Source organism: Rhinolophus ferrumequinum, chromosome 21 (genome assembly GCF_004115265.2).
Source record: "Rhinolophus ferrumequinum isolate MPI-CBG mRhiFer1 chromosome 21, mRhiFer1_v1.p, whole genome shotgun sequence".
In the NCBI taxonomy this organism is placed as follows: Eukaryota; Metazoa; Chordata; class Mammalia; order Chiroptera; family Rhinolophidae; genus Rhinolophus; species Rhinolophus ferrumequinum.
In genome coordinates this window covers 16,370,930-16,398,473 of record NC_046304.1, presented here as the reverse complement: position 1 = coordinate 16,398,473, position 27,544 = coordinate 16,370,930, and the positions used below count along the sequence as shown (strand labels likewise).

The following is a 27,544-nucleotide window of genomic DNA, read 5'->3' as shown; positions in this document are numbered from 1 at the left end:
AGAATGCAGGCCTGTGCCAGATGGGGCATGTGCCTGGCAGGCCTGCTTGGGCAGGGCTGGAAGTGTGTGTGTGGGGAAAACCAAGAAATGAAATGCAGGCTGCAGGGTCCTTGCCACATCCGGTGGACTGTCCCCAGGTCTTCACTGTTGACAAACTAGCTGGTTTCACTTACGTCTCAGCAACAAAACCTGTATTTAAGTGGCCAATTCCAGAGATTTGGACTGGAGAGAGCACAGGAGTGTGGCCACAGCTCCCCCTGGGAGGTGAAGGATACTTGCTGCCTCCTCAAGGGGCTGGGCTGGGCCCCTAGTGCTCCTGACAGTGGTGAGCAGAGCTGGCTGCCAGCTTTGGCCTCCGCCCTGGATTCCCTCTCATCCCAGCTCAGATCTGTGGTTGGGCTTCACCCAGTGGGTCCTTCTCCAAGAAGGCGTGAGGCTGGATCTGCAGGGATAGAACAGGCAGTGAGTGGAAGGGGAAAGAGCACATTTTCCTCCGCTGTTCCATCACTCCCATTCCCCAACCGCTGCGGCTCCAGGTACGGGTTGACTCCTCGGCCCTTGGCCTCGGGGAACGGATGAGGGGTTCTGCGTACCCTTCTCCTTACCCCACCAGCATGCCTTACCTTGAAGGGATTGCTTATCCCCACCACAGAACGTAGATTGTTGCTATAATAACACAGGAGAAACTGGTCCTCAGTCTCAGGGATATCACTAATGTTGATGTACACCTGGAGGGGAGGATGGACAGGAATGGGGTCAGTTCCAAGCCTGGGTCCCACCCAGTTCTCAGCCACAAGTTATCCAGCCTTCTGTGTGCTCCAGAAGACAGAGGGGCGCTCAGGCAAGCCCAGCTGCTGGAGTTGTGGAATACCTAGGTTAGGAAGGGGGGCAGGTACCTGGTTCAGCTTGTCACTGAAGAAGACCTCGTTGTCCTTGACCCAGACATAGCACACGTAGTCATTAATGTGGCGAAACCCCACCTGTGGGAGGGGGGAGCGGGTGGTCAGTGGTCTGGGAGTACCCAGGACCTACGGCACATCCTAAGGAGAGGACAGTCTCATTTCTAGGTCGGGCCATCATGCTGTATGCCCCCTCCCTTTCACTGCCAGCCCCTAGGTGGGCAAGGACCCTGGGATGAGTAAGGGTGAGCTCTTCAGTCTGTGCCCAGCTCCTGTGAGCCCTCAGGATGGATAAACCTGAGGCTGTGGCAGAGGGACTCCCTGTCATGCCCGTCACATCACCTTGTACAGTCCAATCCAGTCCCAGGAGCTGCTGATGAAGTCTGGGGTCAAGAAGTAGCTGATCAGCATGTCCTCCATGGTCCACAGGCCCTCGGGCACCAGGGTAATCAGCGGGACACATACCAACGGCTTCAGCTACACACGGGTGAGAAGGGGGATGAACATACACAGCATCCTTCCCTTCTCTGAGACAAATGGCCTTACGGTGCCCTTCTAACAAGCCAGGGTCAGAGCAGGGAGGAGGGCACCAGGGCAGTGGGCACAGCGCTGCTAGGCTGCTCTGAGAAAGCAGCAGATCTTGGCTGGCCAGCTGGAAAGAGAAAGGGCAACACTTGTCTGGGGTGGCTGCCCAGTCAGGGAGGACTGGGATGACGGCTGGACGGGTAACCAAGTAGAGAGCCCAGTGCTGAGGGGTGAGGTGGGGAGAGAATGGGGGGGGGTGCTGACAGGTTTAAGAAAGAAGCCAGGTAGCTGCTCTTAGGCCTCCTGGGTTCCTGACCCAAAGCCCCAAATTCAGTTTGGCAGGGGGACGGTGCCTGTGGTGAGAACGACTCTCGGCATTCTCACCAAAGAATGGTACAAATGGGAACTAGGGAACAAATGGTAAACGGCAGACAGACCAGTATGAAAAGGTAAAGGCTGAGGGCAGCCAGCAGCTCAAAGGTTAACACTGCCTTGGTCATTAGATGGCAAGGATGGAGGGAGCTCCCTTTGCAACCTGATCCAGATAGGTTCAGGACAAATCAAAGGAAGTCCTCCTTCACCTGGTAGGTAATAAGCATAATGGAACTCAGCCCTAAGGGACAGCACCAAGAGGAAATGGAAACCTATTCACAAAGGGTTTGAACACGCTTTTGACAGACAGAGCCATCAACAGCTCCTAAGAAGAGCTCGGACAGCTGACCTGGTGTCATGTCACCCTCCCAGGTCTCCCCTGGGGGATCTGCTGACATTAGAATCCAGGGCTGGAAGGTTCGGGGATGTGGCCCAGCATGGCTGCTCCTCTGCCAAGGGCCAGGCAGCCCACAAGTTCACCTCCATGTCAAAGGTGCCGGTGACAGGCTTATGGTCACTGATGGTGTACATCACATGGCTGATGTAGCTCTTCAGAGACAGGCAGAAGTCGGAGGCCGGCAGCCTGGGGGTGTGGGAGCCAGCGGGGGGCTGCCGCTTCAACCTCCACAGGATGCGGTCAGTCCATGCAGGCTTGCGCTTTTTCTCACTGGGAATGGAAGAGGAAGAATGGGGAAAGAAGAGAGGGTTGGTGGGATAGCAGTAGGTACCCCATGAGCTTGCTGGAGGCCCTAACACCAGGTCTCTCAGCGGCCATGAGCCCCCTGGGCCAGAGCTGGAGCACAGCATGGCAGCAGACAGGAGGGTACCCAATAGAATCAAAAGTATGCGGGCCTTTGGCAGACTCAACCAAGGACACTCGGTCTAGTCTCCATTTTTATGAATCAAATTGTGACTCGGAAACATTCCATTTCAAAGTTTTTCCTATTTGTTGAACAAAAGCAACAGTAGATCAAAGAAGTGGGGTTTGCATTTGGGCCTTAAGGCAGACCCTGGCCTGGAATTTGGCTTCTGCCTTACTAAAGGTACGACCTTAGGAAAGGAAAGAAGCATTTAGGGGATGCTCAGGGCACGGCTGTGATCAGTAGTTTACTTCACTTTACAGGTGGAGAGATTGAGTCTTAGAGGGGAAGTGACTTTCCTAAAGTCACACAGCTACGGAGTGGTGGAGCCACAATTCAAGGCCAGGCAGCGTGACAGAGCCTGTGCTCTAAATCACCTGGCCAACCCCTCTTAAGCCTCAGCTTCTCATCTGTAAAATGGAGATAATAACAGTAGTTACCTCATCGAGTTCCTGAGATGATTGAGATAAAGCATAAAAAAACGTTTGGCACAGTGCTTGGTGCAAAAGCAGCTCTCGGTAGACACCGCCTATTATGGTTCTTTGTTCTCAGGAGACCTCCACCTGATCTTCCCTGAGGAGCAGGAGAGAAGACCTACAACCCTGGAGACAAGAGCGCTTTCCTCCCCTAGGTAACTGTAGTTGCCCCAAGACAGGCCCGTGTCTGACTCCTAACCCAGCCCTGCACGAGCAGCTACTGGGCATTCTCTAGGACAGGCGGGGCACTCGGGCCCTAGCCTCCAAATGGAGACCCTAAGTTCTGGAATGGGGCAGGGGAACAGGTGCTGTTTCTGGGTTCTTCACCCTTGGTTTTGAATGAACCCACAGAGTAGGAAAGCCTGGTCAAAGGGGTCAGATGATTGCTACTTTAAAACCTTTAAAAAGTCTTTATTGCCTCCAGAATAAATCTCAAGTCCCCAAGGAAGGCTTTCAAGGTGCTCAGGATCTGACATCCCTGTCGTCATCTCTCACCGCTAACCCCAGACCCACCCCACCCTGATGACTCTCTCAAGCTTCAGGACCTTTACTCTAGAAGTTTCTGCTGCCTGGAACACCCTTCTTCACAGGGAGAGGCCCAATTCCAACGTTGTCTTTGTCATAAAGCTGTCCCTGACCGCTCCTTCCTCCTTTCAAAGCATTTTACACCAGTACTTCTACCACTACATTATATCGTAGTTTTGTTTCCCCGTTGGCGTATCAGTTAGTGTGTGACCTTAGTTCACAAGGACCGGCTCTTGGAGTCTCCTGTGCATCGTGAGCATTAGGACAGACCTGGCACATAGTAGGTACTCAACAACTGCCTATGAACGCACACGAAAAAAACCCTCAGCTCAATCTCTCTCCTCCAAAACACCCATCTCATCTTAATCTATACAGCTTCATATACTTATAATCAGTTAGGAATGCTATTTTTTGTACAATTACTATTTTATTTTTTATGACTTTTTTGGGGGAAGGGGAACAGAATTTTATTGGGGAACAGTGTATACTTCCAGGACTTTTTTCCAAGTTGTTGTGCTTTCAGTCTTAGTTGTGAAGGGCTCAGCTCAGCTCCAGGTCTAGTTGCCAGTAGTTAGTTGCAGGGGGCGGAGCCCACCATCCCTTGCGGGACTCGGGGAATTGAACTGGCAACCTTGTGGTCGAGAGCACACTGGCCCATGTGGGAATCGAACCAGCAGCCTTCGGTGTTAGGAGCACGGAGCTCCAACCATCTGAGCCACCGGGCTGGCCCTCAATTACTATTTTAAATAAATATTTTTGACATACTGTTGTCACTTCAACAGCAATAGTTTTCTAGCAATAGAGGCACAATGGCGTCTCGGTGGTAAACTCCGACTCTAGAATCAGAGACCAGTTGGGGGAAAGTTCTGCCCTGTTAAGTAAGAGCCATATTTCTAGGTTGGTGAACACGTGGAGATTGGGGAGTGGTGGGCCTGCAGAGGCCTGGAAGCTCCTCACCCTTTCTCCATACCTTCTCCCATGCATCTCTTCCACCTGCCTGTTCCTCAGCTATACCCTTTTACAATAAGCCAGTAGTATAGTTTAAAAAATAAAATAAAAAAGCTATGTGCCCTTGGGCAAGTGACATCACTCCAAGCCTCAGTTTCTTTAGCTCTAAGATGGAGTGATAACAGTACTTACTTCAAAGAACCACTGTGAGGATTAAGTAAATTAACGCGCGTCACGGGAGCGGTCAGGAAGTGGAACTGGCTAAGCCACGTGCGTGGGCCTCCTGCACTGTTTCAGCAGCTCACTGTTCAGAGGACATCGGAAAGGGGTATTTCTATCCCAGAGACTATAGACGCTGAATCTCTGCACCGACCTCGGACATTCAGTGCCGAGCGATGCTTACAACTTGGTGATAAACCACAGGAACGCACCACTCTCCCTTTCAAAGCATCCCCCCTCTCCGACTTCCTTCTTATAGTTAAGAACCCACACTTGCTGTCACGTCAGGATCTTCCCCAAGTCCTGACCACAGCCTGTCTCTTCTTCCTCCTCAGTACGTCTCAGCCTGTCTCCCTTTTCTCCTTTTCCACAGCCTGGCCCAAGCTCATCACTAGGCACCTGCAGTACTCTGTCAACGAGGTTTACTGAGCCCTTATATACACCAGGCCAAGTAGCGATCCAATAAATGAAATTGACAAGGTCCTTGAGGAACTTGACAAAAGACAAGCAGCAAATAAGCAAAATGTGTGAAAATTACATACATTTAATGTAATATTTAATGTCTGACAAGTTCGTGAACTTGTTGCAACGATGTTGCTAACTTTTTTTGATATCAGAGGGATTATTCATTATGAATTTGTACCAACTGGACAAACAGTTAACCAAGTTTACTATTTGTAAGTGCTGAAATGGCTGCGTGAAAAAGTTCGACGACCTGAACTTTTCGCCAACAATTCATGGCCCTTGCATCACGACAATGCACCAGCTCACACAGCTCTGTCTGCGAGGGAGTTTTTAACCAGTAATCAAAGAACTGCATTGGAACACCCACCCTACTCATCTGATCTGGTCCCCAGTGACTTCTTTCTTTACCCGAAGATAAAGGAAATACTGAAAGGAAGACATCTGGATGACATTCAGGACATCAAGGATTATATGACAGTTCTGATGACCATTCCAGAAAAAGTGTTCCAAAATTGCTTTGAAGGGTGGACTAGGCGCTCACATCGGTGCATAGCCTCCCAAGTAGAGTACTTCAAAGGTGACCGTAGTGATATTCAGCAATGAGGTATGCAGCATTTTTTCCACGGTGAGTTCGCAAACTTAAAATTGTCAGATTTTGTATATTCCCCCAGTTCTCCGTTTCTATTAGGTTGGTGCACCTAATAAAAGTAACTGCGGTTTAAAAGGTTAATATAATTGCAAAAACCGCAATTACTTTTGCACCAAACTAGTAATATAGCTAAATATGGGGTCCTTCTGGGTATTAGGCACTGTGACAGGTGTCTCACAGACTGTTCTAATCCTTCCAACACTGGAAGACTGTCACGTTTTTCTCGCACAGGACACTAAAGTTCACAGAGGTCACCCTGTCCAAGTGGATGCTGGATGCTTGCCCACGTCTGCTGACTGTGAAGTCCCCGCTCCCTTCACTGCACGCCACTGTTTCCACCAGCTTGCCCCACCGTGGCCTAGTCAGAGCAGCTGGAACCATCTGACAGTGTGTTACCAGAACAGGGCTTTTTGGCTAAAAGGTCATGACTGAATAGAAGAATTGTTTCTAGAGGTTAATTATGTCTTTACTTTAGAAAAATTAAAACCAAGGAGCTCTGCAAGGTTCTCTTGGTTTAAGAGCCTAGAAAACTGAACCCATTTACTGATGCAAAAGCAGTGATGTGTTCCATTTCTGGGTCTGAAAGTACTTTCCCTTCAGTTCCCTGTAGAAGGCTTCTAAGTGTCCATTGAACTCTGGACCCGGGTCTCGACTAGAAGATCCTGATATCCTTTGCTCAGGCCCAGCAGGGAGTTTGACTGGGTTCATGTAACAAAACTCTATTACAATCCCTGACTTGAACAGGACTTCCGGCCCTCAGCCCTTTCACCCTTCCCTGTAATGGAGCTGACCTCGGTTCTCATTACATCTTGGCTCAGGGACACTGCCATGGCTAGGCAAAGCTGCGTCCCACGCCCTGCACACAACTCACTCAGTCACTTTGTACAGCCGGGTCAGACTCGCTCAAGGTGCCTCTCCACAGGGCTGCTGACTGATCACAATGCCTGCCCTTCTTTCTGCCAAACTCTGCTGCCTCCTTGACAACTGGGACGGACTCCTCCTGGCTTCAGCTGCCCGCCTCCTTACCATTCACTTCAACCTCCTTTGGCACTTCCACAAAGTTCTAGAAGCTCCTATGGGCCAACTCCCGGACTTGATAGTGTTTATTTGGATTTCTTGCTATGGGTGGGTCCCTCTACTAGACTGGCTGCTCCTTAAATACCATAGCTTTCCTTTCTGTCCTCTTAGGCTCCCAATTCAAACACTTGCCTGGCACTATGCTACATCCCAAGAATGGGCATAAATCAGACCCAGTCTTTGCACTCCGGGCATTCACAGTACAGAAGAAAGGTACACTGTGTCTTAAACAGCAACCTTAATAGCATGGTGTGTACAAGGCATGTAGTAGCAGAGGGGCAGGAGGGAACTCTCAGTGAGACAGAAGGGTGGGTCAGGAAAGGCTTTCTGGTAGAGGTGATGCCTGAACTGGTTTTCAAGGATGACGCTGGTCTGCTTAGACAGGAATGTTTCTGCTCCCTATGTGGGGCTCGGCCCCGGACACTGCAGGAACTCGCAGCTGCCACTGGATCCTGGGCCCAACCAGCAATATATCAGTTATGATGTCCCCCTGTAATGTCCCTTGCTCCTGTTCAGACATTCCTTGATTTCCTGGGCTCCAGACAGTGGGTCTGGAGTCACACAGACACAAGTTCAAATTCTTGCTCAATCACTTACTCTGTTACTACCTTACATAGATATTCCGAGACACAGTTTCCTTATTTGCAAAAAGTCAATAAAAACAGTGTCTACCTGATGGGGATATGGTACGAACTAAGTGAAGTGATGCAGGCAAAGCCCTTTGCACAATGCCTGGCAATAAAAGATGCTCAATAATGTCAACCACAATGTGGACTCTGTCTATTGTGGGGAAACAAATACCTGCCTCTTCCTTAGCAAGCCTTTGCTGTCCTGATCCTGCCCTGCTTTTTGCTGTTGCTGGCAATACTAGGTGTGAATTCGGAGGTACTATGGGCTAGAGAAAAGCATCGAGAGCCACAGAATCCAGAGAATCAGGTCTGAGCCCCAACTCTGCCATCATTTGCTGAGCCACCTGGGGATGTCCTTGAATGTCTCTGAGACTCTCTACCCAGTTTCAGTCCTTGCCAACTGCAGCTTAGATCCAGCTACTAGCAAATACTTCCAGTCTCCTCGTGGTTTCCCTACCATACCTGAGCATAGGGGCAAAGGGACACCCGGCTACATGGCCTGTCAGCAGCTCTCTTTCTGCTGGCAAGTGAGGTTTTAAAGTCAGTTGGTGGAGGGTCCCAGCCCCCAAGGCCCAGCCTGTTCCACCAAGGGCTTACAATTTCCCTGACTCTCATTTCCAATGGATGGCTGAGGAGACTGGCAGTCTCTTTATAGCCGTGGACCTGGGCCAGCCGGAGCCTGCCCTCTTACCTCCTTTCTGGCCTGCTCTGTTGCCCAGGCTGGACCCTGCTGCCAGTGTTCATGGCCTCTTCTGGTGTGCGCTGCCCTAGCCATGACCCCACTCTGTCTTGCTCCACACTCTTGAAATGGCTCACCTTCTCCCCACACTCCTGAAATGGCTTGCCCTTTCCCTCTTCCTTGGCGGCGACACTGGCTCTGCCATACCATTGCCAGCACTGGGCCAGCAGCTCTACCTCTTGCCCTGGCCTGGCTGTGGAGACACCTATTTCTCAGGCCTAAATCTCAGGCCTGGGCCGCCCTGGAGGACCTCCTACCTCCTTCATAATACAGTCCTGACAGGAGGAATAAAGGAAGGAGTTGCTTCAAGTGAAACAAAAAGTTCCGTAACATGTAAGGGGTTCTTCTTTTTCTGCAAAGAGATGAGGGTCCTTGCGCTAAGTTGGGCCAGGAACCTCTTGCCAGAGCTGCTTTTGCCCCTCTCCCTAAGCCTAAGGTTTTGGTAATTACTTGGTCCCTTGTCAACTTCTTAGAAAGGTTTCCAGTAAAACTACCACCCAAAGGTATGAATCTAAAAATAATAATGGCAGTTATGACAGTGCTTACTGGGTGCCAGGCACTGGGCTATACACATGCAAGGTCTCATTCAATTCTTAACCCATGAGGTGGGCACTGTTATCATCCCCATTTTATGGATGACAAAAATCGAGGCTTAAATACCTTGTCCAAGGTCTTGGCGCTGATGCCGAGCTGCGCTTCTAACAACTGGAAGCACAGTCTCTATATTGTTCCCCATAAAATCCTCCACTGATGACTACTATGTCACCTTCCTCAATAGTACATGACCCGCTCACAGCTGTGGCAGGGGTGCTTCATACCGGTGACTGGCTGAGTCAAGCCCTCATCTGAGGATGACCAGAAATCCATAGGGACTGGGGGCAGGGTCCCCAGGATGCTGAAATGCAGCCCCTCCTAAGTCAGGAATCAGCTGCCTCCTCCTTTCTTCTGGCTTTAGCTGCCCCACGGCCCCCACCCCCCATCCTTGCCAGCACCGCTCTGCCTCCTGCTCCGAGGACAATCTGAGACAACCCCCACAGCCAGCGCTTCATGAGGGGTGGGGGTGGGGGTGTCATTCCTGAGAGGTGCTGGCGAGATCTATTCCTGCTTCCCTAACTTTTCTACTCTGACGCAGCTCCCACTAGGGCCCGCATGGTATGACATCCCCGGCCTCCTGGCCCCCCATTTCCTCCTCACAGGCTTTCCAGCTCCATGGCAGGCTGATCTTGCTGGTGGAGCCCCTCACCTGGTGTCATAGTTGTCGGAGTTCTTATCAAATTTGTAGGTGGGTGGGAAGAGCAGGGGGCCTTCCTGGAATTCCCGGAGCAGTGGGTCGCGTCTCTTGGCAATGCTGAGCTGCAGAGAAAGACACAGTCCCATCTCCCAATGGTCCCAACCCTATGGCCCAGCACCCCGCTCCATTTAAGGGATCAGCACATGCTACCACGGTGGGACAAGAGTCAACCAATACCACTTCACTTCCTCACAGCCCCAGTGGCAGCCTCAGCACCCCACCCCACCCCACTCCACCCCCAGGAGAGCAGCTGAATCCTTTTGCAAACATTACCCCAGTCCCAGGGAAGGCAGCTGCCTGCCACTGCCTAGTCCTTGGACTACAGGGACCAGATTTTCAATTCCATCTGTCTGGGAGCCACTAGCAGACCTGTGTCAGAGGGGAGGCTGGGGTAGCCAGGGCCCCCCAAATGGGAGGTATCTCATCCTGTAGGAGGCAAGCACGCCTGGGAAAGACGACAGGGATACAAGAAGGGTGGTGCACAGCAGGCCAAAGCCCTTCTCGCGCCCTATGCTAACACCCAGCAGCTGTACCCTGCTTCCTCCAGATAAGCCCAGGCCCTGACAAGACTGGCAGCCCCACCCCAGGAGCGAAGCCCTAGACTCCCCCCTGCCCCGGAGCAGGGGCTACGACGGACTAGGAAAGGAGAACAGGCTCTAGGGAACCTGAGCAACGCTCCACACCATTCATGTTGGACCTTCACCATGGGCTCAGATCACCCCTCTAGACACCCCACACCTTTCCCGATACCTGATCCTTCTGCCACAGGTCACTGTAGCACCGATTTTTTATGGCTTCTCGAACGCAGTGCAACCCCAAGTCCTCGATCCGAAAGTTCATGTCTCCAAACCAGAGAATGAGGCTTCAGGAAGAAAGGAAGGCAAGTCTGTGAGGGGGCCAGAGGAGGGAGGAGCACCAGGTGGCTCAGTTCTGTTCACTCCAGGGGCTGCAGGTGAGAAGCCAGATGCTGGGAGAGGACCAGGTGAAGACCGGGCATGGACCTAACGGGACTGTTCTCATGGCTCCCACTATGTAAGCGAACAGACGAGCCCTGAGGGGTAAGTGGCAAATACAAAGCAGGCGCCAGCCCTCCCTCCTTCTCCCTCAACTGGCTACCAGGCAAGGCTGAGAACCGGCCCTTCAGGTGACCCACGAACCACAAGGGTCTTAACCTGGGATGTTCAGAAGTAGCCCGGGCTTCTAAGCAGGACAGATGGGCTGGGGAAGGGGAAGGGGTCCCGGAGCCCAGGCAGGCAAAGCTGGGTAGGAGAGCAGATGGGACACCAGGGTCGAGGCTGAGAGAGGAGCACAAACTGCCTCTGGCTGGGGAGCCGTGACGGGCAGAGGACGCCAGCCTGGGCTGGTGTGTGAGAGAGGGCAGGGGCGGCAGTTTGCAACTGCACGCTCACTCGTGGTCCAGGATGTTGGGGATATCATGTCCCTCAATATTCTGCATCTCCAGGATCCGGTCAAAATGCTCCAGCCGCTGGACGTTGTTGGCCATGTGGGGGGGCAGGTGGCAGTTGATGATGCTGACATAATAGCCGTAAAGCTTCACGCAGATGTTGACGCCCCCTTTGTTCCCCTGGTAGGACAGGTGGGCAGAAGGGTAGGAAGCTGCTCTGGGTGGGACACACCTCTCTTTTCCCATTGTAGGCCTGAGCAGAGATGGTCTCACCTCCCACAGGATCTCCCAGGGCCAGACACCCAAAGTGACCTCCGCATCCATGGAGGCCAGCTCCCCCATCTCAGGAAGCTAAGTGCCCCCTGAGGCAGGACAGTGGGTAGGCAGGGCAGTAGCCTGGCCAGAATGTCAAGATTCGTTTCAGCCTTTTTTCCATTTGCGCCGCTCGAAAGCCCCCAGCCCTTCCCAGCTCATGACTCCCACAACACTCAGTCCTTACCCAGTACCCGAAGAGGCCAGTGGGGGTGGATTTAGTAGAGAGGATCTGGATAAAGGGCAAGTGCTGGTATTTGGCAAAGACCAGTAAGAGGAGCCCCTGCATGCGGACAGAGGAGACCTGCAGGACAGGGGAGGGCAATGGTCATTCATTTCTCTGCACAGGCTGAGTGTGTCCCTGCTGGGCCCTGTGCCACACGAGTGCCCTGCCCGAGGATCTCTGGTAACTCAGTTCAAGTCTCACAGTTTTACTCCCCTTAGGCGAGTGATGCAAGTTTGGGTTTCGGGGCCTGGGCCTGGGGGACAGAGAAGACAGGCCGCCAGGGTACCATGGCATCAGGAGGGCTTCGACTCCAGTCCCAGCGCCACGCATGCCCAGGTGCTCCTCTCACTGATGCCCTCCTGAGGTCCTCTGGGTACTCCTGGGCCACCCCCACCCCACCCCGGGGGACCAAGGGCCTCAAACAGGAATGCCGCTATACATGATAGTGGCTAAGGGCAGTGACTTGGAAGTTAGCCAGATGTGGGTTCAAATCCTGGCTCTGGTTCTTAGTATTTGATACTAGCAAGTCTCTCAGACTATTTTCTCATTGATAGAGCAGGAATCTATCTCACAGATGCTGGAAGGATTAACTGGCAGCCATTATTTTTTAGTTTAAAGATTCTTAAAAGCAAACTTTAGGGGAAGAACATGAGAGAGCCTTCTGGGGTGCTGGAAATATTTTGACTCTTGACTAGCCTGGTGTAACATGGATATATGTATGTACATATAAAAATCCATCGAACTGTATGCTTAATCTCTGCATATATTGTAGCTCAGTGAAAAAAAGTAAGAAAATGCTCCTCCAAAATAACTATGGATGGCGGGCAGTTGGATGTCCACGAAGGCAATGCAGAGGGGATGAGAGTGCACATAGAGGCCGTGTGTTCGCAGGCTGGGGAGAATAGCAGACGTCTACTGAAGTGCTTTATATCACATTTCATCTTTACACCAACCCTATAAGGAACCACTGCTCGTTTAGCAGATGAAGGACTGAGGCTGAAAGAAGCTAAGGGATCAGGAGGACGACCTGATGACAACATCCAAAAACCGGCCGGCCCAAACCCCTGCTGTCTGTGCATGGGAAGGGGCCTGGCCAGTGGCCCTCTATCTCAGCGTTAGGCTGTCTACACCCACCCCTTGAGTAGCTGTTTCCGGAGCATGAGGTGCAGAGGCCAAGGAGGAAATCCCCGGGTGGGGAGCATGGACTGGGGCCTTCCAGGAATTATGCAACTTGATCTCGCAGGCCAGGAGCTCTGGCACAGTGGAAAAGTCAAAGCAGGGGGAACCCCGAACCCAGGACGGAGTGAGGGAGGCGTGAGAACCTCAGATCGGGCAGTAGCTGCCACAACTGTGTTCGCAACCCCCCACTCCAACACCCCAGTCTGGGCCTCTCCCTTTCATGTGCACAAATGATAATGAAAGTGGAGGGAAGAGCTGGACTATGAGGGGCTGACTCTCAGGGATAAAGAAAGATTCAGGAGAGTTCCACGTTGAACTCTAACCCACAGAGCAGGTTTGGGCCACTGGGCTCCACCACAAAGGCACCAGTTTACTTTGTGAAGGAGCAGAGAAGGGGAGGGGATGGGGGAGTGAGGCAGGAAAGGGAGAAAGGGTGGGGCTGTGGGGAAAGGCAGGAGATTTGTAGGGGAAGTTCTACTCAGAGGAAATGAAGTAGGAGGGGCTAAGGAAGGGCCTAGAAAGGAGGTGGCTGGGAGGCCTGGAACCAGCAAAGGGGGTTAGCCCCAGGCTTCTCAACCTATGGCTGGTAAACTCCTGTCCAAGAAACAGGCTGCAAGCAGGGCTCACGCCTTCACCTCAATTCTTGGCCGGGGAAAAGAGGGTCATCTGCGGGCCTCCCAACCTTGGGAGGCGGCACGGGTACAATGTGGTGTATCCCTGCCAGAAGCTAAGCTAATTTCCTTGGCTCAATTTGACTGTACCAATTCCTTGCCAGTTAGCCAAGGTGCAGAGAGGCCTCCAGTCTCAGGAAGGGAGTGGGTGGTGAGAGAGAAGTGGTTTTGCCCTCTGAGAGGATCTAGCTCCAGCCATGTCTGCAGGAGGCCTAAGTCTGACCTACAGGGAGCCAAAGGCTCAGGGCTGGAATTTTCTAGCCTCAGCAGCAAGACCAAATCATGCATCTCTTCCTGGCTCTTCCCTCCTCAGGAGGACTCACAGCTCTTGCCTCTACATCCTTAGGCAAACTAGGATAACAGAATTAACTCAAAAGAAATGTAGTCACCCAGTGAAGGGAATAGGGGGATTCTGGTATTTTCAAGAAACACTGCTCTAGGTGCTTTGAATGGGAGTGTGTTTCATCCCTTAGCTATGCAAGGCAGAAAAGCGAAGATCAGCAATCTAGAGCCTTCCTGTGGATTCTCCTATGCTCTAAAGACTCCCCAAAGAATACTGGCCTTTCAGACTGACAACCCTGTTCCTCCACACCGATCTCCCCTCCCCTAACCTCTGGGCTCTTGAGAGTGTGAGGTGTATGCCCCTACGATCAGAGAACACCCTCTGATACCAGCAGTTAGCCATGGGATGCCTGTCAGCCTTAGAGCTCACCAGTATGACAATAAGGTATAGTAGTTAAGAACATGGATTATGAAGTGTGAAAGATCTGGATTCAAATCCCAGAGAGCCTGTATGACCTCTGAATCTTGGTTTTATCCGTAAAATATCCATATTTTGATACAGTTAAGATTGTAAAATTATGTATATAAAAAGCTTATTCATAATGTTTAACACCAAGTATGAATTTGATAAATGTAGCAATTATTATTACACTCAGAGATTTCAGGCAGAACATGTGAGAAGAGATTGGCCGGGGACGGGGTAGGCATTGGGCTATTAATAAGACCTATTGAACCCCCCGGAGGAATTCTCCCAACCTGAAAATATCAAGGTGTAAACTAACCCCTGGGGTCCCAGCTCAGCTCCAGCTACCTTGGAAAGGCACAAGGCAGGCAGGGGCCTCAGGGAGCCAGGTATACCTGAGGGTTAGGCCTTTAACTAAATGGGAAACAGCATGAAAGCCTGAGTGGGAGACCAAAGGACCGGGGATTAGTGACAAGAGGTAAGACACATTTCCCAATTGCTCATGAACTTGAAAGTTACCTTGACGAAGCTGAGAGGGGAAAGCACATCCATGAAGAAACTGCTCCACGGGTCTTCAAAAGCAGTGTCAGAAAGGAGGCTCATGATCCCACAGTTCATTTCCTGCAAACTGCCCATCCCAGGTCAGAGGCTCTCCCCCTGGCCTAGAGGGCACTGCCTCTGCCACAGACATTTAGTGCTGCCCTCAGAGGACTTGTAAGCCTCGGGTTCTCGGTACCACGAATGAGCTCTCCCTCCCCTGGCTGTTGATCGCCAAACCCCTGCCATTGTTGACCCAAGACAAGAGACACTGACTAGCCCTGATGCAGGCTGAAAGCTCCCAGCCTTCAGACTCCAGAGTTAGGGAGGACAGGTTACAGCAGTTCCCCACGGGGAGAACTTGGGACGGGTCAGGCTTACCTGAGCTCAGCTCTAGGGGAGGGTGAAGGGGCCCTGCAGACACCTACCCAATGACGTACATGTCCAGGTTCAGGTTCTGGTTGTTCATCTGAAGCAGATCATCGAGGTCTAGAGGTGGTGCGGCAGAGGCCACATTCCATGTGACGACATGTATGCTGTGGAAGGAAGGCAAAGTGAAGTCACGGAGGAAGGAGGATAAAACCTTTTGCAGATAATGGACAGGAGTCTAGGCTTGCTAATGGCTCCTCCACACCCACTGTGATCGTAATGGGAAATAGGAATTTCTGCACCTGGTGGTGGGGATGGCCGCTGTGAACTACAAGCCCTTCGTCTTCACCTTTGACCCCCGACGCAGGAAATTCCCACTCTTAATTGGCTCTTCCATGCAAGCCTATCGCTGCCCACATCTGGCAGAACTGGTGCTGCTGACACTAGGAGAGCTGCCAAAGTGGGCCCAAAGTTTTCAGGGCCAGGAAAGGGAAGAGGTAGATAGTCAGGAATTTATTAATTTCACCAGCCATTGACACTAGCAATCATCCAAGGCTCCGTCAGCAACCTCCCACTCCCACTTCTCAACCCAAGGGTTCCTAGGATCACCAGAAAGATTCTGGAGGTTCAGTTTTCACCTTGTGAGAGGCTTCGGCATTGTAAGTCAGGGGAATCTCAGAAACAACAGAGATAGGACCACATTCCTTCCTCACTCCTAGCAGATCCCTAGAACACAACCAATTCTGCCAAACATTTCAAAGAGCTTAAGGAGAAGCTTCTAAATAAATAACAGGTTTTCTCAACATCTCTCAACAGTCTACCCTCTTTTGGAAAAGCCATTAGTTGGATAACATTCTCCATCCTGTCTTCAAATGAGTCTTGGGGAAGCAATAGAACCAGAAGAGCAGCTCTCATTAACACTGGATCCCATGAAAAGTTCAAGGGAAGGAGAGATTTCCAGATCTCAAGTGAATAGTCACAGCAACACTCGAAGGAAGCCCGACTGCTGAGTACTGAGCAGACAGGGGCTACAAACCCTGCGGAGACCAAGAACAGCCACCAAGCCTCAGGTGAATCTTAGATACACCACGAAGAAGAGGATCTGCAGCAGCCTAAGATCTAAAATGGGAGAGGGTACAGGGCGTGGGAGAAATGGGCAGGATGTCCCAAAACATCTCTTCTCCACCAGACCCTGTTCTTAGAGATCCATGTTCTCAACAGCACACAACTTGGAAGAAATTCTTGGCTGGCTTCAAGCAATTTCCTGCCCCTCCTTGTGAACATCAACAAAACAACACAAAAACCACCTTCCCAGGCACTCAGCCAGAGATTCTGTGCTTCCTTTGTTTACTATCTCCCCCTGCTGTCCAATAGTGGATTAAGAAAGACAGCCATGTTTCTCCAAGGCACCTTGTTTTCCCAGGGGCTGGCTCTAAGTGAATGGGGAGCAGCAGTCGGAATTTCTCGCCCAAATTCTCATGTCCAACGATTAGCAGCAAATCCTCGCGTTGTGACCTGCACTGAGCTGGTGATTAGCGTTGTTCCTCGTTAAAGAACAAGCAGGGGACCAGGCTACACCACTTTAGGAAAGGATCTTATCTAAATCTGATTTCGGATTTCAGGAGGTCACAACGAGATCAAGCACACCCCAACATGTAAATGCTGGTCAAAAGTAAGAACAGATTTCTACTCTAGAGCTGAGGAGAGCATGCTTTATGCCTTTTAACTCCAAACAGCCCAACACTGCTGCCTTCTCCAAAAGCCAACTGGGCACCTGCTTGGGGCATCCAAGTGGGAATTAGCTTGGCGGCTTGAGTTTGGAGGGGGCGTGGTGCTCGGACCCAATACTAAATGCTCGACACTGGCCTTGGGTAATTTGTGAGGGCCTCTGAACTAGAAACCGTCTTGTAGGCCCGGTCCCTTCTCTCCCAGTCTGGTTCTGCCCCCGATCCGCAGCCCCAATCGGGTGGTTGGCAGTGATCCCACCTGGAGCAGGCCAGTCTGCCCCCAATGACTCTCTCACCTGAGCTTCCTGCCTCTCGGTTCAGCTGCCATTGTCCCCACGCGGTGGCCCGGCCGACTCGCGTCTCCCAGCCCCGGGAGATCCCGGCCGGATCAGCACACCTCCGGCAGCAGGTCCCTCTCCCGGTTGTTTTTCTTCCGGATTCTGGACCTCCGCCTCGGCTTCCGTAAGAGGCGGGGCTTGAGCGCACGGAGTGCTCTGGCTGGTGCGGCCCGCGGTAGAGGCGGGACTCTCAACAAGCGCGAAAAGGTGAAAGGCTGAGGAAAGGAGCTTAGGGTGGACGTGAGAGGCGTATCCTCCTGTCTTCAGAACCAGACGCAACACTGCCCCGCCCCACGAGCGACTGCCCAGTAGACCCGCGGCTCCCAGGGAGCCCCGCGCGAGGCCGACAGGGAGGAGACGTAACACTGCCCCGCCCCACGTGCGACTGCCCAATAGACCCGCGGCTCCCAGGGTGCCCCGCGCGAGGCCGACTGGGAGGGGTCGTTTCCCGGCGGAAGTCGTCGCCACAGCTGCGCGACCATCGTCGGCTGTAGCTGGTTTTTGTAGTATCGAATCGGAGGTTTCTGACCTCTGCGCTGTCTCCTTCCAGCTTCCCAACTCCCGCAGGCCCAAAGGGCGAAGTGGGGAGAGGGCAGTCCGGCCGCCGTCCTGCCTCTAATCCAGTCTCTTTCCCCACCTATCTCCAGGTGATCTCATGTTGGTCACTGGGCTCTACTTAGCTGTTCTCTGTGGTCTTCACTTATTAGGTTACTTTCTTTTTACACTTGGGACTTTTGGGGGTGGTTCTTGGACTCTGAGAAAATGGGCCGTCAACGAATGAAAAATAAGTCACTGCCTCTATGTTGGGACCAAACATGAAATTATTTACTTTGCCAAAGATTAACTATGATTTCCGTCAAATCACTGGTTCTTAATATATGGGGGGGGGGCGCGCGGAGGGGAAGGAGGGTGCATGGGATTCCTTTGAGGATCTGATGAGCGTAGTGACCTTCCCCAGAAAAACACAATTTTACAAACAAGCTTCATAAGGTTCATAGACCTGAAAGCAAGGTTAAGAACTCCTACTTTAAATAAATGTTTTGCTTGGTAGGATGGGAAAAAGGGAGATGTGAAGAGGAGGGGAGATAAAAGCAAAAAGGAAATACTGCCAGTAGGAAATGGCCAAATTACTTTCCCATATGTGATGTTTGCATAAGTAAAATGACAAGGGGATGTTTTAATTTACAGAATTCCTATAAAAATTTTAAAATGGAAGATATCAGCAAGAGTCTGAGGTATCTGAATTGGAAAATGGATGTAAGGACATGACCAATAAGCTCGACTCCAGAAAGCGCTGTCTAGAATTTTATTAGACTGCTTTTTTTCCCCAATATACCTGTATTGGAAGATTGAGACAAAAAGGCACAAACTCACATTAAATAAGGTGATCTAGTCAATTCTACAAAGTGTATTTTGTAAAAGAAGTAGCACTAAGAACCAATCAAAGTAAGTCAGGGAGTCCCAGCAGGGACTGTAAGGGAACTTGGGAAGATATACACGTGCCACAATACTGACCCTGTCCCTGACCTCTCTGGGTAAGAAGGCCAGAGCCCAGCACCCCTCCTACAGAGGCACTGCTGCTTCCAGCTGGGGCTGAGACCCTGGCAATCTAACAGAAGCAGCTGGTCTGAAGGGGCATGGCACATCCTCAGGTACTACCCTGGAGCTGAGCCTTTCATTGTAAGCCCTTCTGAGTGCTAGTCAGTCTGGGGGGAGGTGAAGGAAGAAGGGGGATACTTAAAAGAAGTCAACACCGTTACCCTGCAGCAGCACTATCCTTGGGGATGGAACAGACCGGGGACATCCCGCCTTATGTTCGTGTGGGTTGGAGCCCCAGATCCAACTGGCTTCAGGAATTGTAGCTCAGCTCATGTGGATGCTTTCAAACTGGGGCAACAGGTGGAGGTGGGGGAGGCAGAGAAAAGGCAGATAGAGTGGGCCCCCACTGGAGCTGGAGTGGTATGTATGGATCTCAGAGAAGAGCTGAAGGAAGGAGACTAACAACACCTGCCCCTCGCACCACCTAAACAACTGTCTTGTTTAGAATATCACCAGTTGTTTCTCCCAGGATAACTCACATCTGGACTTCACCTTAGTTGATGAAGAAAGGAGAGCTTGAAGCACAAATATAATTACAGCTAATACAAAGCTTGCAGGAAAACGTTTACATTTTTCTCCAATAGGAATGCTTCTTCAACTCCCAGTCAAATAAATGCTACCAGCAGTTGGGATGTGAATAACCAACTGAAGCGCGCCAGATCCATTGCTACTATAGACCCCACAAGGTGAGACTAAAAGGAAGGTGTAATAGGATGTATCCTGGTCCTAAAGGGGCCTCAATGGTGGGAGCTAACCATGCCAAGGGGTGTGAGTCTGTCCACCCCGGCCCCAGGGAAGCATCCTTCAGGATGTCATAGATGCAACCTGTGAGACACTCCCTTATTGCACTTAGAAGGAAGTAAGGCAAAACAAACTGACAAAAACATGAGGCTACATTATCTCATCCTACTTCTCGCTCCCTCAACAGAGATTTGGTCTCATTAGCAGCTGCACCCAGGCTAGCATGGGCTTGGATCACTGCACACTCAGCCAACATACTTCCCAGAGTTTGGGAAATGTCAGGTGACACCACAGCTCTCTGATTCTCTCACTGGGAAGGCATACTTGAGTTCTGCCAAGTTACAGGAAACACTGAAGCACTCGGCAGCTTCCGTTCCCCTGGAGCTTGGACACTCACTGGCCTACTTTGGTAGAGTTTTGTACTACAGTCACTACTTGCTTTTGATTGTCCAGGACAGAACTCAGCTTGGGGGCAGGACGAGCTGAGTTCTTGATCCCCAGATCCTTTTTAGCAATTGGAGACGAGAGGGAACGTATTCTGCTGGGAAGGAGCTTTTTGCATGCTTGTTCTATGCAGCATGAAGAGGTCAGGACTCTGTGTGTCCTGACCAGCCTCAAAGAAGGGAGAGGAATCTAAGAAAGCACAGAGAAAAGAGGATTATTGCTGAGTGACAGCACCAGCCCAAACAGGAAGAGGAGCGTGGACATAAAGAGGTCCTTGGGGGGCAGACTAATTAGTGTATGTGGGGCAGACTTGATTCTAAGGGCCACACTGGCTAGGTCCCTCCAGGTGTAGGGCTGACCTGGGCATGTTACAGGTTCTGCAGAGATGCAGACAGAGTGGGCAATAGGAGGGCCGAGAAGCCATAGGTGTTTCTGAGACTAGTGACCAAAGATGCAATGCGTGGGGCAGGGGTTATTTGTATTTGTTGAATGTTCAAGACAGAGACTGGCTGGGCCTTGGGTATTTCCTTGGTGCTTAGAGCACTCTTAACAATGGGTTACTGGGAGCAGAGGTCAGAGTTACGAAGCCACATTGCTGTTCTGTGGAACTGGGGTGAAAAAACTGTATTTCTAACTCATCCCCTCTCCCCAGATGAGCACTCAAAATTGCAAAAATCTGCCAGGAAACAAAATACCTCAGTTTATCCCAAGGTTGAAAACAAACAAACTTAAATCATTTAAATCACCACATCACAAAAGGCAGCTATTTCGAGAGACTAAAAATGTCACTTGGAAATAAAGGGGAGGGGGAGGGCACACAGAAATGGGTTGAGAATACAATGGTTGGAAAGGGAGGAGCTGTAAATACAGCAACCTACACGCCACATATCTCAGATGAGCAGCGGGCTCCTGCACACACGGCTTCATAATACCAGACGGTCTATTTGTTCACAATATTAAAGGGCATCTAGAATTAGCTACAGTAAGGGATCGAAAGTTGCCTGAAGAAGGTGCACAGAAAGGCTGCGTCCGAAGATGGCCTGTCACTCGGGAGAGTGGAGTTGCTGGGCCTTCCTGTTGACCACTGTCTTGCAAAACTAGAAGAGAAATACAATCATTAAGGAAGCAACAGAGGAAAATGGAAGCACTATAAATCATCAATGGGGGAATTTTCAAAGGAGGAAGGATGCCAGCTGGTGTGGTTGGGGCTGGGGAGAGAGGAAAATAAGGTCCAAGCAGTGACTAGAAGCTGGCATTGCAACAATCCATTTAATCCCATCCTTCTATCTCCCAGAAGTTCTAAAGCACATGGGGCAGGGAGTTCTCCCAGAAGTTCTCCTAAAGCACAGGTTTGCATCACTGGTGGTGGGACCAGCCACACCTCCTTAGCTCCTTAGTGCTACAGGACAGCCAGTTTTTTTTTGTGTGTGTTTTTTTTAAAGATTTATTGGGGAGCAGTGTGTTTTTCCAGGGCCCATCAACTCCAAGACGGTGGAGGGTGCCGCTCAGCTCCAAGTTCAGTCATCGTTTTCAATCTTAATTGGAGGGGGCACAGCCCACCATCCCATGCAGGAATTGAACTGGCAACCTTGTCGAGAGCTTGCACTCTAACCAACTGAGCCATCCGGCCGCCCCCCTGGCAGCTCAGCGGCAGCTCATTTTCTTCAATCTAGTTGTGGAGGGCGCAGCTCACTGGCTCATGTGGGAATCAAACCGGCAACCCTGTTGTTCAGAGCTCATGCTCCAACTAACTGAGCCATCTGGCCGTCCAAGGAGAACCAGTTTTTATTTGATAAAAGAATCTCTCAGCCTGATGGGGAGAAGGGCCAAGTGTTTCATTCCATGACCAAGCCCACTCTGAGCTGCTAGAATAACAGCAAGGTCTGGAAGTATTCAGGGCACTGGGAGCAATGAAAAGGAAGGGAACTGGGGAAGATTGATAGTATGACAAGAAACATCCCATCCTGGTCCTACCTATGACCTGGGCAGAAATACTCTCCAAGCATCTGAAAGATGCTGCCTCTGACGAGGACAGCTATTTAGTATGGGATCGGGGTACAAAGAGCAAGGAGATGAAGCACCAGACACAACAATGAAGGCTAGGGAAAGCTGTGTGGCCAGCAGATTTTCCGAGGGAGGGCAGGGAACACCAGCAGTTGGGAGCTAGGAACTGGCTCTGGCATAGGTGCTGTAGGGCGTGCCCCAGAATGCCAGTTTCAACTTGACAGGGCTCAAGTTAGGGGAGGAAGAGCAATTAGTTGCAGATAAGCTTCAATTCTGATCTACCGCCCCCATCCCACCCCATCTCATAACTCTGTCCATGTCTGTCTGGGTGGTTCTTTGTAAAGTCCCTCAAATGTCCTAATAGTCATAATTTCTCTCAATGGAAGCCTGAGACCATGACAAGCCTGTTTAGCATGGCAGTCAGCATGATTCCTAGAGGGCAGGATGAGGAATAAGGCACGTTTTCTGACTACCGTGAGCGGCTGAGCCTTGAGGACCCAGACTGGTTTTAGTGTCTATGACATTCACAGTGAGAAACGTACATACAGTGCAGAAGGGGGAGAGGTGGCTTTAGTCATCCGCTGTCATTCCTTTCACTGGGTCCTTTTGTCTCATCTGAAACAGAAAAATCAGAAAAGTTGAAAGGTCTTGCTGCTAATGAGACTCCACCCCAAATACATCCCCCTCTCAATCCTGCCAATAGATAGGGAGGAGCATTTTTTGTGTGTGTACAAAGCAAATCAGAATAGAATTCTGCATAAATACAGCCAAAGCCATACCATTTACAGCTGTGTCACTGGTCCCACTATCCATGATTGCTGTTTCTCTCCCCTGTGTCCCAGGGTTGGGGTTTAGTTCTTAAGTTCCTGTCTCTCTTTCAATTATTCAACAGATATTTATGAAACATCTCTTTTGTGCTAGGCATTGCTCCAGGCCTGAGTATTCAGTAGTGAGCCAAAACAGACCAAGTCTCTCCTCAAGGAACTTACGTTCTGGGGCAAGGTGGGGGAGAATAAGCCAACTACTGTGTGTCACATGGGGCTGAGGGCTGCTGGGATGGAGAACGACTGGGGAAGTGCTACTTTATAAGCTGGCTACAGAAGGCCTCTTTGGTAAGTGATGTTTGAGTAAAGACTTGAAGGAAGTGGGGAGGAAAAGCCTGTGGCTCCCTGGAAGCAGGACAGACAGGGGGACAGGACACAGTGTTCAGGCAGAGGGAATGGCAAGTCCCTCTCGTGAGCTCTTCTTAGAGGCTTCACCTAGTCAATAGGGCACACAGTGTGGCACCAGGGTTCAGCACAGGAACACGGGTAGAAAGTACTAGGGGCAAATCTCAGCTTAAAAGAAACACGAGGCTGCTGGAAAACAGGACGGAGTCTTCTCTGGAAGCACTGAGTGGTCCATGTCACGGGCACCTTCCAAGTATTAGTAGACAGAAGTCTTGTTGGGGAGACTGTGGAGGTGATTGCTCTCAAATCCGTTCCGACTTAAAAATTCTATCTGTAGCATGTCTATAATGTGTATTTTAACTTCCCACTGATACTGCCTTCACTACCCATGAGTTTTCTCCTCAATTTGCATTCTTTATGCATTCAACAAATTTTGAGCATGTAAGAGCATGACCTCTGGAATCAAACTGCCTGGATTGTATTCTGGCTCCATCATTAACTGGGTAACCTTAAGCAAGTTACTTCATTGCTGTCTATGCCTCAATTTCTGTAATTATAAGGTGGAGATAATAATGGCACATGCGTCATGGGGTTGAGTGGTCAAGATTAAATCAAGATATTTATGTAGACTACTTAGCATAGCAGAGGGCTTGGCACTGAGCATACAGTCAGTACATGTTATCTATGTTGTTATTTCTTTGTTCCAAACACCATCCTATAGCAAAAGGGATGTGTGTTTCACAAGTTCTGAAGAACCTGGACTTCTAAACTGCAGCCCTCAGAGTTATGTTCTATTCATGAAAATTTAATACTGGCACACTTTGCAGAGAGATTCTATCTCAGTAATAGTAGTTCTTCACTGGGAAATATTCTCAAAACATACTTCCTGCCACCTTGCAAACCCACATTTCTTGTTTACACACCCCCACACCCACTCCCCCCCCCCCCGCACTATTATAATCAGTAAGCTCACATGGAACATGGGCACGGTAAAAAAAAATTCTCCTGGTCCTCCCCAGTGTAGGCCCGAGTTTCCTCCAACTTGATCAAAATAATTGCCTGGGGCACTTATAGATTCTTGGGCCCCAACCTGACTCAGAACCTACAGGAGATGGACCATAAGTCAGTCATCTCTTACAAGCCTCACTTTTCATTGTCCGCAGCCAAGATCCTCTGCTCTAAACAGGAAAGTCCGTTTGCAGACACCAAGCTAGTCCCAAACCTTTGAGTAAGCACTTAGCTCCACCTGGAAAACCTGTCTCCGGTAGATTTTGCTCAAAACTCAGTTTCCTGAATGATGATCTCTAAATTATTACTGCTCTTGTAACTTCAGTTGTCCATATTCATTAATATCTGTTAATATGTTACTTCATAAGGGTTCAACAAATGCAAGTTTCCAACATGACAGAAATCTGTCAAGGCGAAGGGTACTGCCACTTTTTTTAAAAAAATAAAAATTTAATCCTGTGGTGTCAAGACTGGAATTGGGGCTATTTTATTTGAACATAATATGTAAGGCAGATATATTAGGTTGGTGCAAAAGTAATTGAGGTTTAAAAGGTTAAATACTGCAAAACAGCGATTACTTTTGCTCCAACCTAATAGAAATAAATTTAATGTAAAAGTTCCCTAGCTCTGCCCTATGAGAAAGCCTGGGAGCAGCAACACACCAACAGTAATGAGCACACCTAGCACCCCAACACCACCCTTCCCTAAAAGGAACCAGGGCTCCTTGAAGATACAGCTGATTCTAGGACTGAGTCACGGAAGGAACAAGACAAGCCTGGGACACTTGTGCTTCAAGTGAACAATGGACACCTCACCAGTTACTGGACAGAAAGACTGATAGGATACAATGAAAAGAACACCAAATCTGTGACATTCTGGCCTAAAATGCATAAACTGGATCTAATCATGCAGAATCACTGGACAAACCCAAATTAAGAAACATTCTACAAAATGACTAGCTATAACCCTCAAAAATGTCAAGGTCATGAAGTCCAGGGAAAACTGAGGAATATCACCAGATTGAAAGAGACTAGAAGGCAGTGTGTGATCCTGGCTTGTTTCTTTTGCTTTAAAGGAATGGAGTCTGTGGGTAAACGGGTCTGTGGGTAAATTGTATTCTTGCCATTTTTTGTAAGTTTGAAATTCTTTACAATTTTCTTAAAAGACAAAAACATGCTCATTAAATGTCTGCTCAGTAGTGACCATTCACATAAATTTTCAATAATCAGAGAGACAATTCAATGCCATGGGAGCAAAACTCTTTGAGGCTCAACCAGGTCCTGGTATACCCTGAGAGTCACTGCTAATCCAGAACCAAGGCCTGTTTTCCTACTGCTGGAGATAAGATGCAACTTCCCGTCAGGGAACAAAACAGCTTCCCCTACTCTCAGAGACCCCCCCAGGGTGCTACTGAAATAAAAGTGCATTATTTCATTCTTGTAATGAATGCTCTAAGAATGCTTATTTCCTGTTTCCTGGGGCCTAAATGACATGAGAGATTTTTATCTGATGTTTGCAGTGTTCCTTGGATCAAGCTATTGCAGGACTCACACACAGAGTTAAGGAACATGAAAATAGAAACTTCTATTCTAGTTTGTTTGGGTTTTTTTAAACAGTGGTTTCCTCTAGGAATAACCCCAAGGGTTGGAGGAAAGGGGCTTTTATTTATTTTATTTATTTATATGGACTTCTATTTTTAATATATTCTATATCTTTTGAAAATTGCTTTCACCATTAAATATGAAACACTCCTCTGGCTTAAAAACCTAGTGAAAGCATCAATGTCAATATCCTCATTGTGATATTGTACTATAGTTTTGCAAGGTACTGCCATTGGGAGAAACAGATCTCTATTATTTCTTATAACTGCATGTGACTATTACAATCATCTCAACATAAAAAAGTGAATAAAAAAAATACAGCTAGTAAAAATATCAGTTTAAGACACTGAAAAGTTACCACAAACCAAATAGCATTCTTGAAGGAACACAGCGATGAGGCACCTGTGGAATTGTTTTTAGAACCTCTTTAGAAAGGAAAGCCACCCTATGAATAGGTTCAGCCATTTGGGAAAGGAATTTGGCAACAAATAACAAGAGTCTTAAATTCTCTAATTCGATTTGTAGGAATTTATTCTAAGAAAACAATCCTTATTAACCACCCCCCCCCAAAAAAAAACAACTGAGGGCACAAAAATTTTCACCACAGCATTATAACAGTGATAACTTAGAAACAACATGAAAGGAAAATTGAACATCGGGTAATGACAGAGTACACACAGAAGAACATATATGTTGCAGTCAGAAACAGGAACCCTTTTTTTTAAGTGGGAAAATGCTTCCTTAAAATGTTCAGAGAAAAAGGTAAGGTAACCACCTGGGACATGCAATACAATCATAACTAAGTAAAAGTGTGTAGAAAGACTTAAAAACGCAGAAAAATGTTTTTAGTGGTTGTCTTTAAATAGTAAAAGTACAAGTGGTTTTTCTTCTTTCTACTTTTCACTCTTTTCCAAAAGATGTTTAATGCTCATATATAACCTTAATTTGAAAAAAGAAATTATATTTAAAAATAAAATAAAGCTACTCCCATGTTTTAAGATGTTGTCCAATGTTCTGGGGGCGATTTGCCCTGGGGTCAATCATTGCTGGACAGGTCAGAGGGAATTTCGACCCATGGGACAGCGTCATCCTCCATGTACAGCAGGGGTGGCCAAACTTTTTTCATCGTTTTTTACCAAGGGCCACATGCGGTAAAATACACAAACAGCTGGGCCACTCACTCGAGGTGAAGTACGTATTGCCTCACCTGGTTTATTTAAGTAAACTAAATATATTTTTGGAATTTGCTGCGGGCCAATTAAAAATGGATTGCAGGCTGCAGTTGGCCCACAGGCCGCAGTTTGGACACCCCTGATGTACAGGGATCCCTCAGCCTCAGGAGACCTAGCTCTGCCCTTTGCAGACACTATGAGAATCTCAGATTCTAACCTCCTATGGCCCCGCGGGTGAGCTAGGCACCAAGTAGTTTCTCTTTATCAGCCTAACCCTCAGATTTTATATCTGTCACAATCCCAAACTGGAAACTTTGAGGTACAGTGTCCTGCCAGGCACTTCACTACACAGGGACCCTTACAGAGTCTCTGGGTAACCAATCCAAAGTTTAAAGCTTAAAATCTAAAACCAATGGTGATATATTAGTCAAAAAGCCATAGGATAAACAAGGGCCCTCTGCACCAAGATGCAGGTAATGAGAAAGGGGCAGGTGTGTTCACAAGCAAGCATATGGACGGGAAGACTGGCTACATGGGGGCTCAGAGACAGCCCCCAGGCGGGCCAGCTGTGCAAGAGTGTCATGTAGCCTCTCGGCTCCATCACGGAGCACCAAGTCCAGAAG

At 49.4% G+C, this 27,544-nt stretch overlaps 2 protein-coding genes across 6 annotated transcripts in view; both read right to left on the bottom strand.

The window, feature by feature from the left end:
* Positions 1 to 174: 174 nt before the first annotated feature.
* On the bottom strand, positions 175 to 17,484 carry INPP5K (inositol polyphosphate-5-phosphatase K). 3 transcript variants are annotated; one of them, XM_033091118.1, is made up of 12 exons: positions 17,142 to 17,483; positions 15,178 to 15,285; positions 14,732 to 14,840; positions 11,579 to 11,695; positions 11,084 to 11,259; positions 10,425 to 10,536; positions 9,627 to 9,736; positions 2,277 to 2,463; positions 1,242 to 1,376; positions 897 to 980; positions 624 to 728; positions 175 to 442 (listed from the first exon to the last, which is right to left on the bottom strand). In XM_033091118.1, exons 1-12 carry the CDS (start codon positions 17,171 to 17,173, stop codon positions 383 to 385), a joined length of 1,335 nt encoding a protein of 444 aa, XP_032947009.1. In that variant the 5' UTR covers positions 17,174 to 17,483; the 3' UTR covers positions 175 to 382. The 3 variants fall into 3 exon arrangements, with proteins under 3 accessions (XP_032947009.1, XP_032947011.1, XP_032947010.1); XM_033091120.1 differs by having other exon boundaries at positions 14,732 to 14,833; positions 17,142 to 17,160; XM_033091119.1 differs by lacking the exon at positions 11,579 to 11,695 and having other exon boundaries at positions 17,142 to 17,484.
* A 991-nt stretch (positions 17,485 to 18,475) lies between these two features.
* PITPNA (phosphatidylinositol transfer protein alpha) overlaps positions 18,476 to 27,544 on the bottom strand; it is a 37,084-nt gene continuing 28,015 nt past the window's right edge. For 2 of the 3 annotated variants that reach the window (XM_033089652.1, XM_033089650.1), the window contains 2 exons: positions 22,514 to 22,586; positions 18,476 to 21,064 (listed from right to left, as the gene is read on the bottom strand). In XM_033089652.1, coding sequence (XP_032945543.1) covers positions 22,542 to 22,586 — 45 coding nt within the window. In that variant the 3' untranslated portion in view covers positions 18,476 to 21,064; positions 22,514 to 22,541. The remainder of the gene's footprint in view (positions 21,065 to 22,513; positions 22,587 to 27,544) is intronic. The other variant, XM_033089651.1, reaches the window with a different exon arrangement.

Excerpts from the sequence above, each read along its gene's own strand:
- INPP5K (XM_033091118.1), bottom strand. The coding sequence starts at position 17,173 with ATGGCAGCTGAACCGAGAGGCAGGAAGCTCAG. Across the intron at positions 981-1,241 it reads ACTGGATTGGACTGTACAAG|GTGGGGTTTCGCCACATTAA; the intron begins GTGATGTGACGG and ends CCCCTCCCACAG. Across the intron at positions 729-896 it reads TCAGTGACAAGCTGAACCAG|GTGTACATCAACATTAGTGA; the intron begins GTACCTGCCCCC and ends CCTCCCCTCCAG.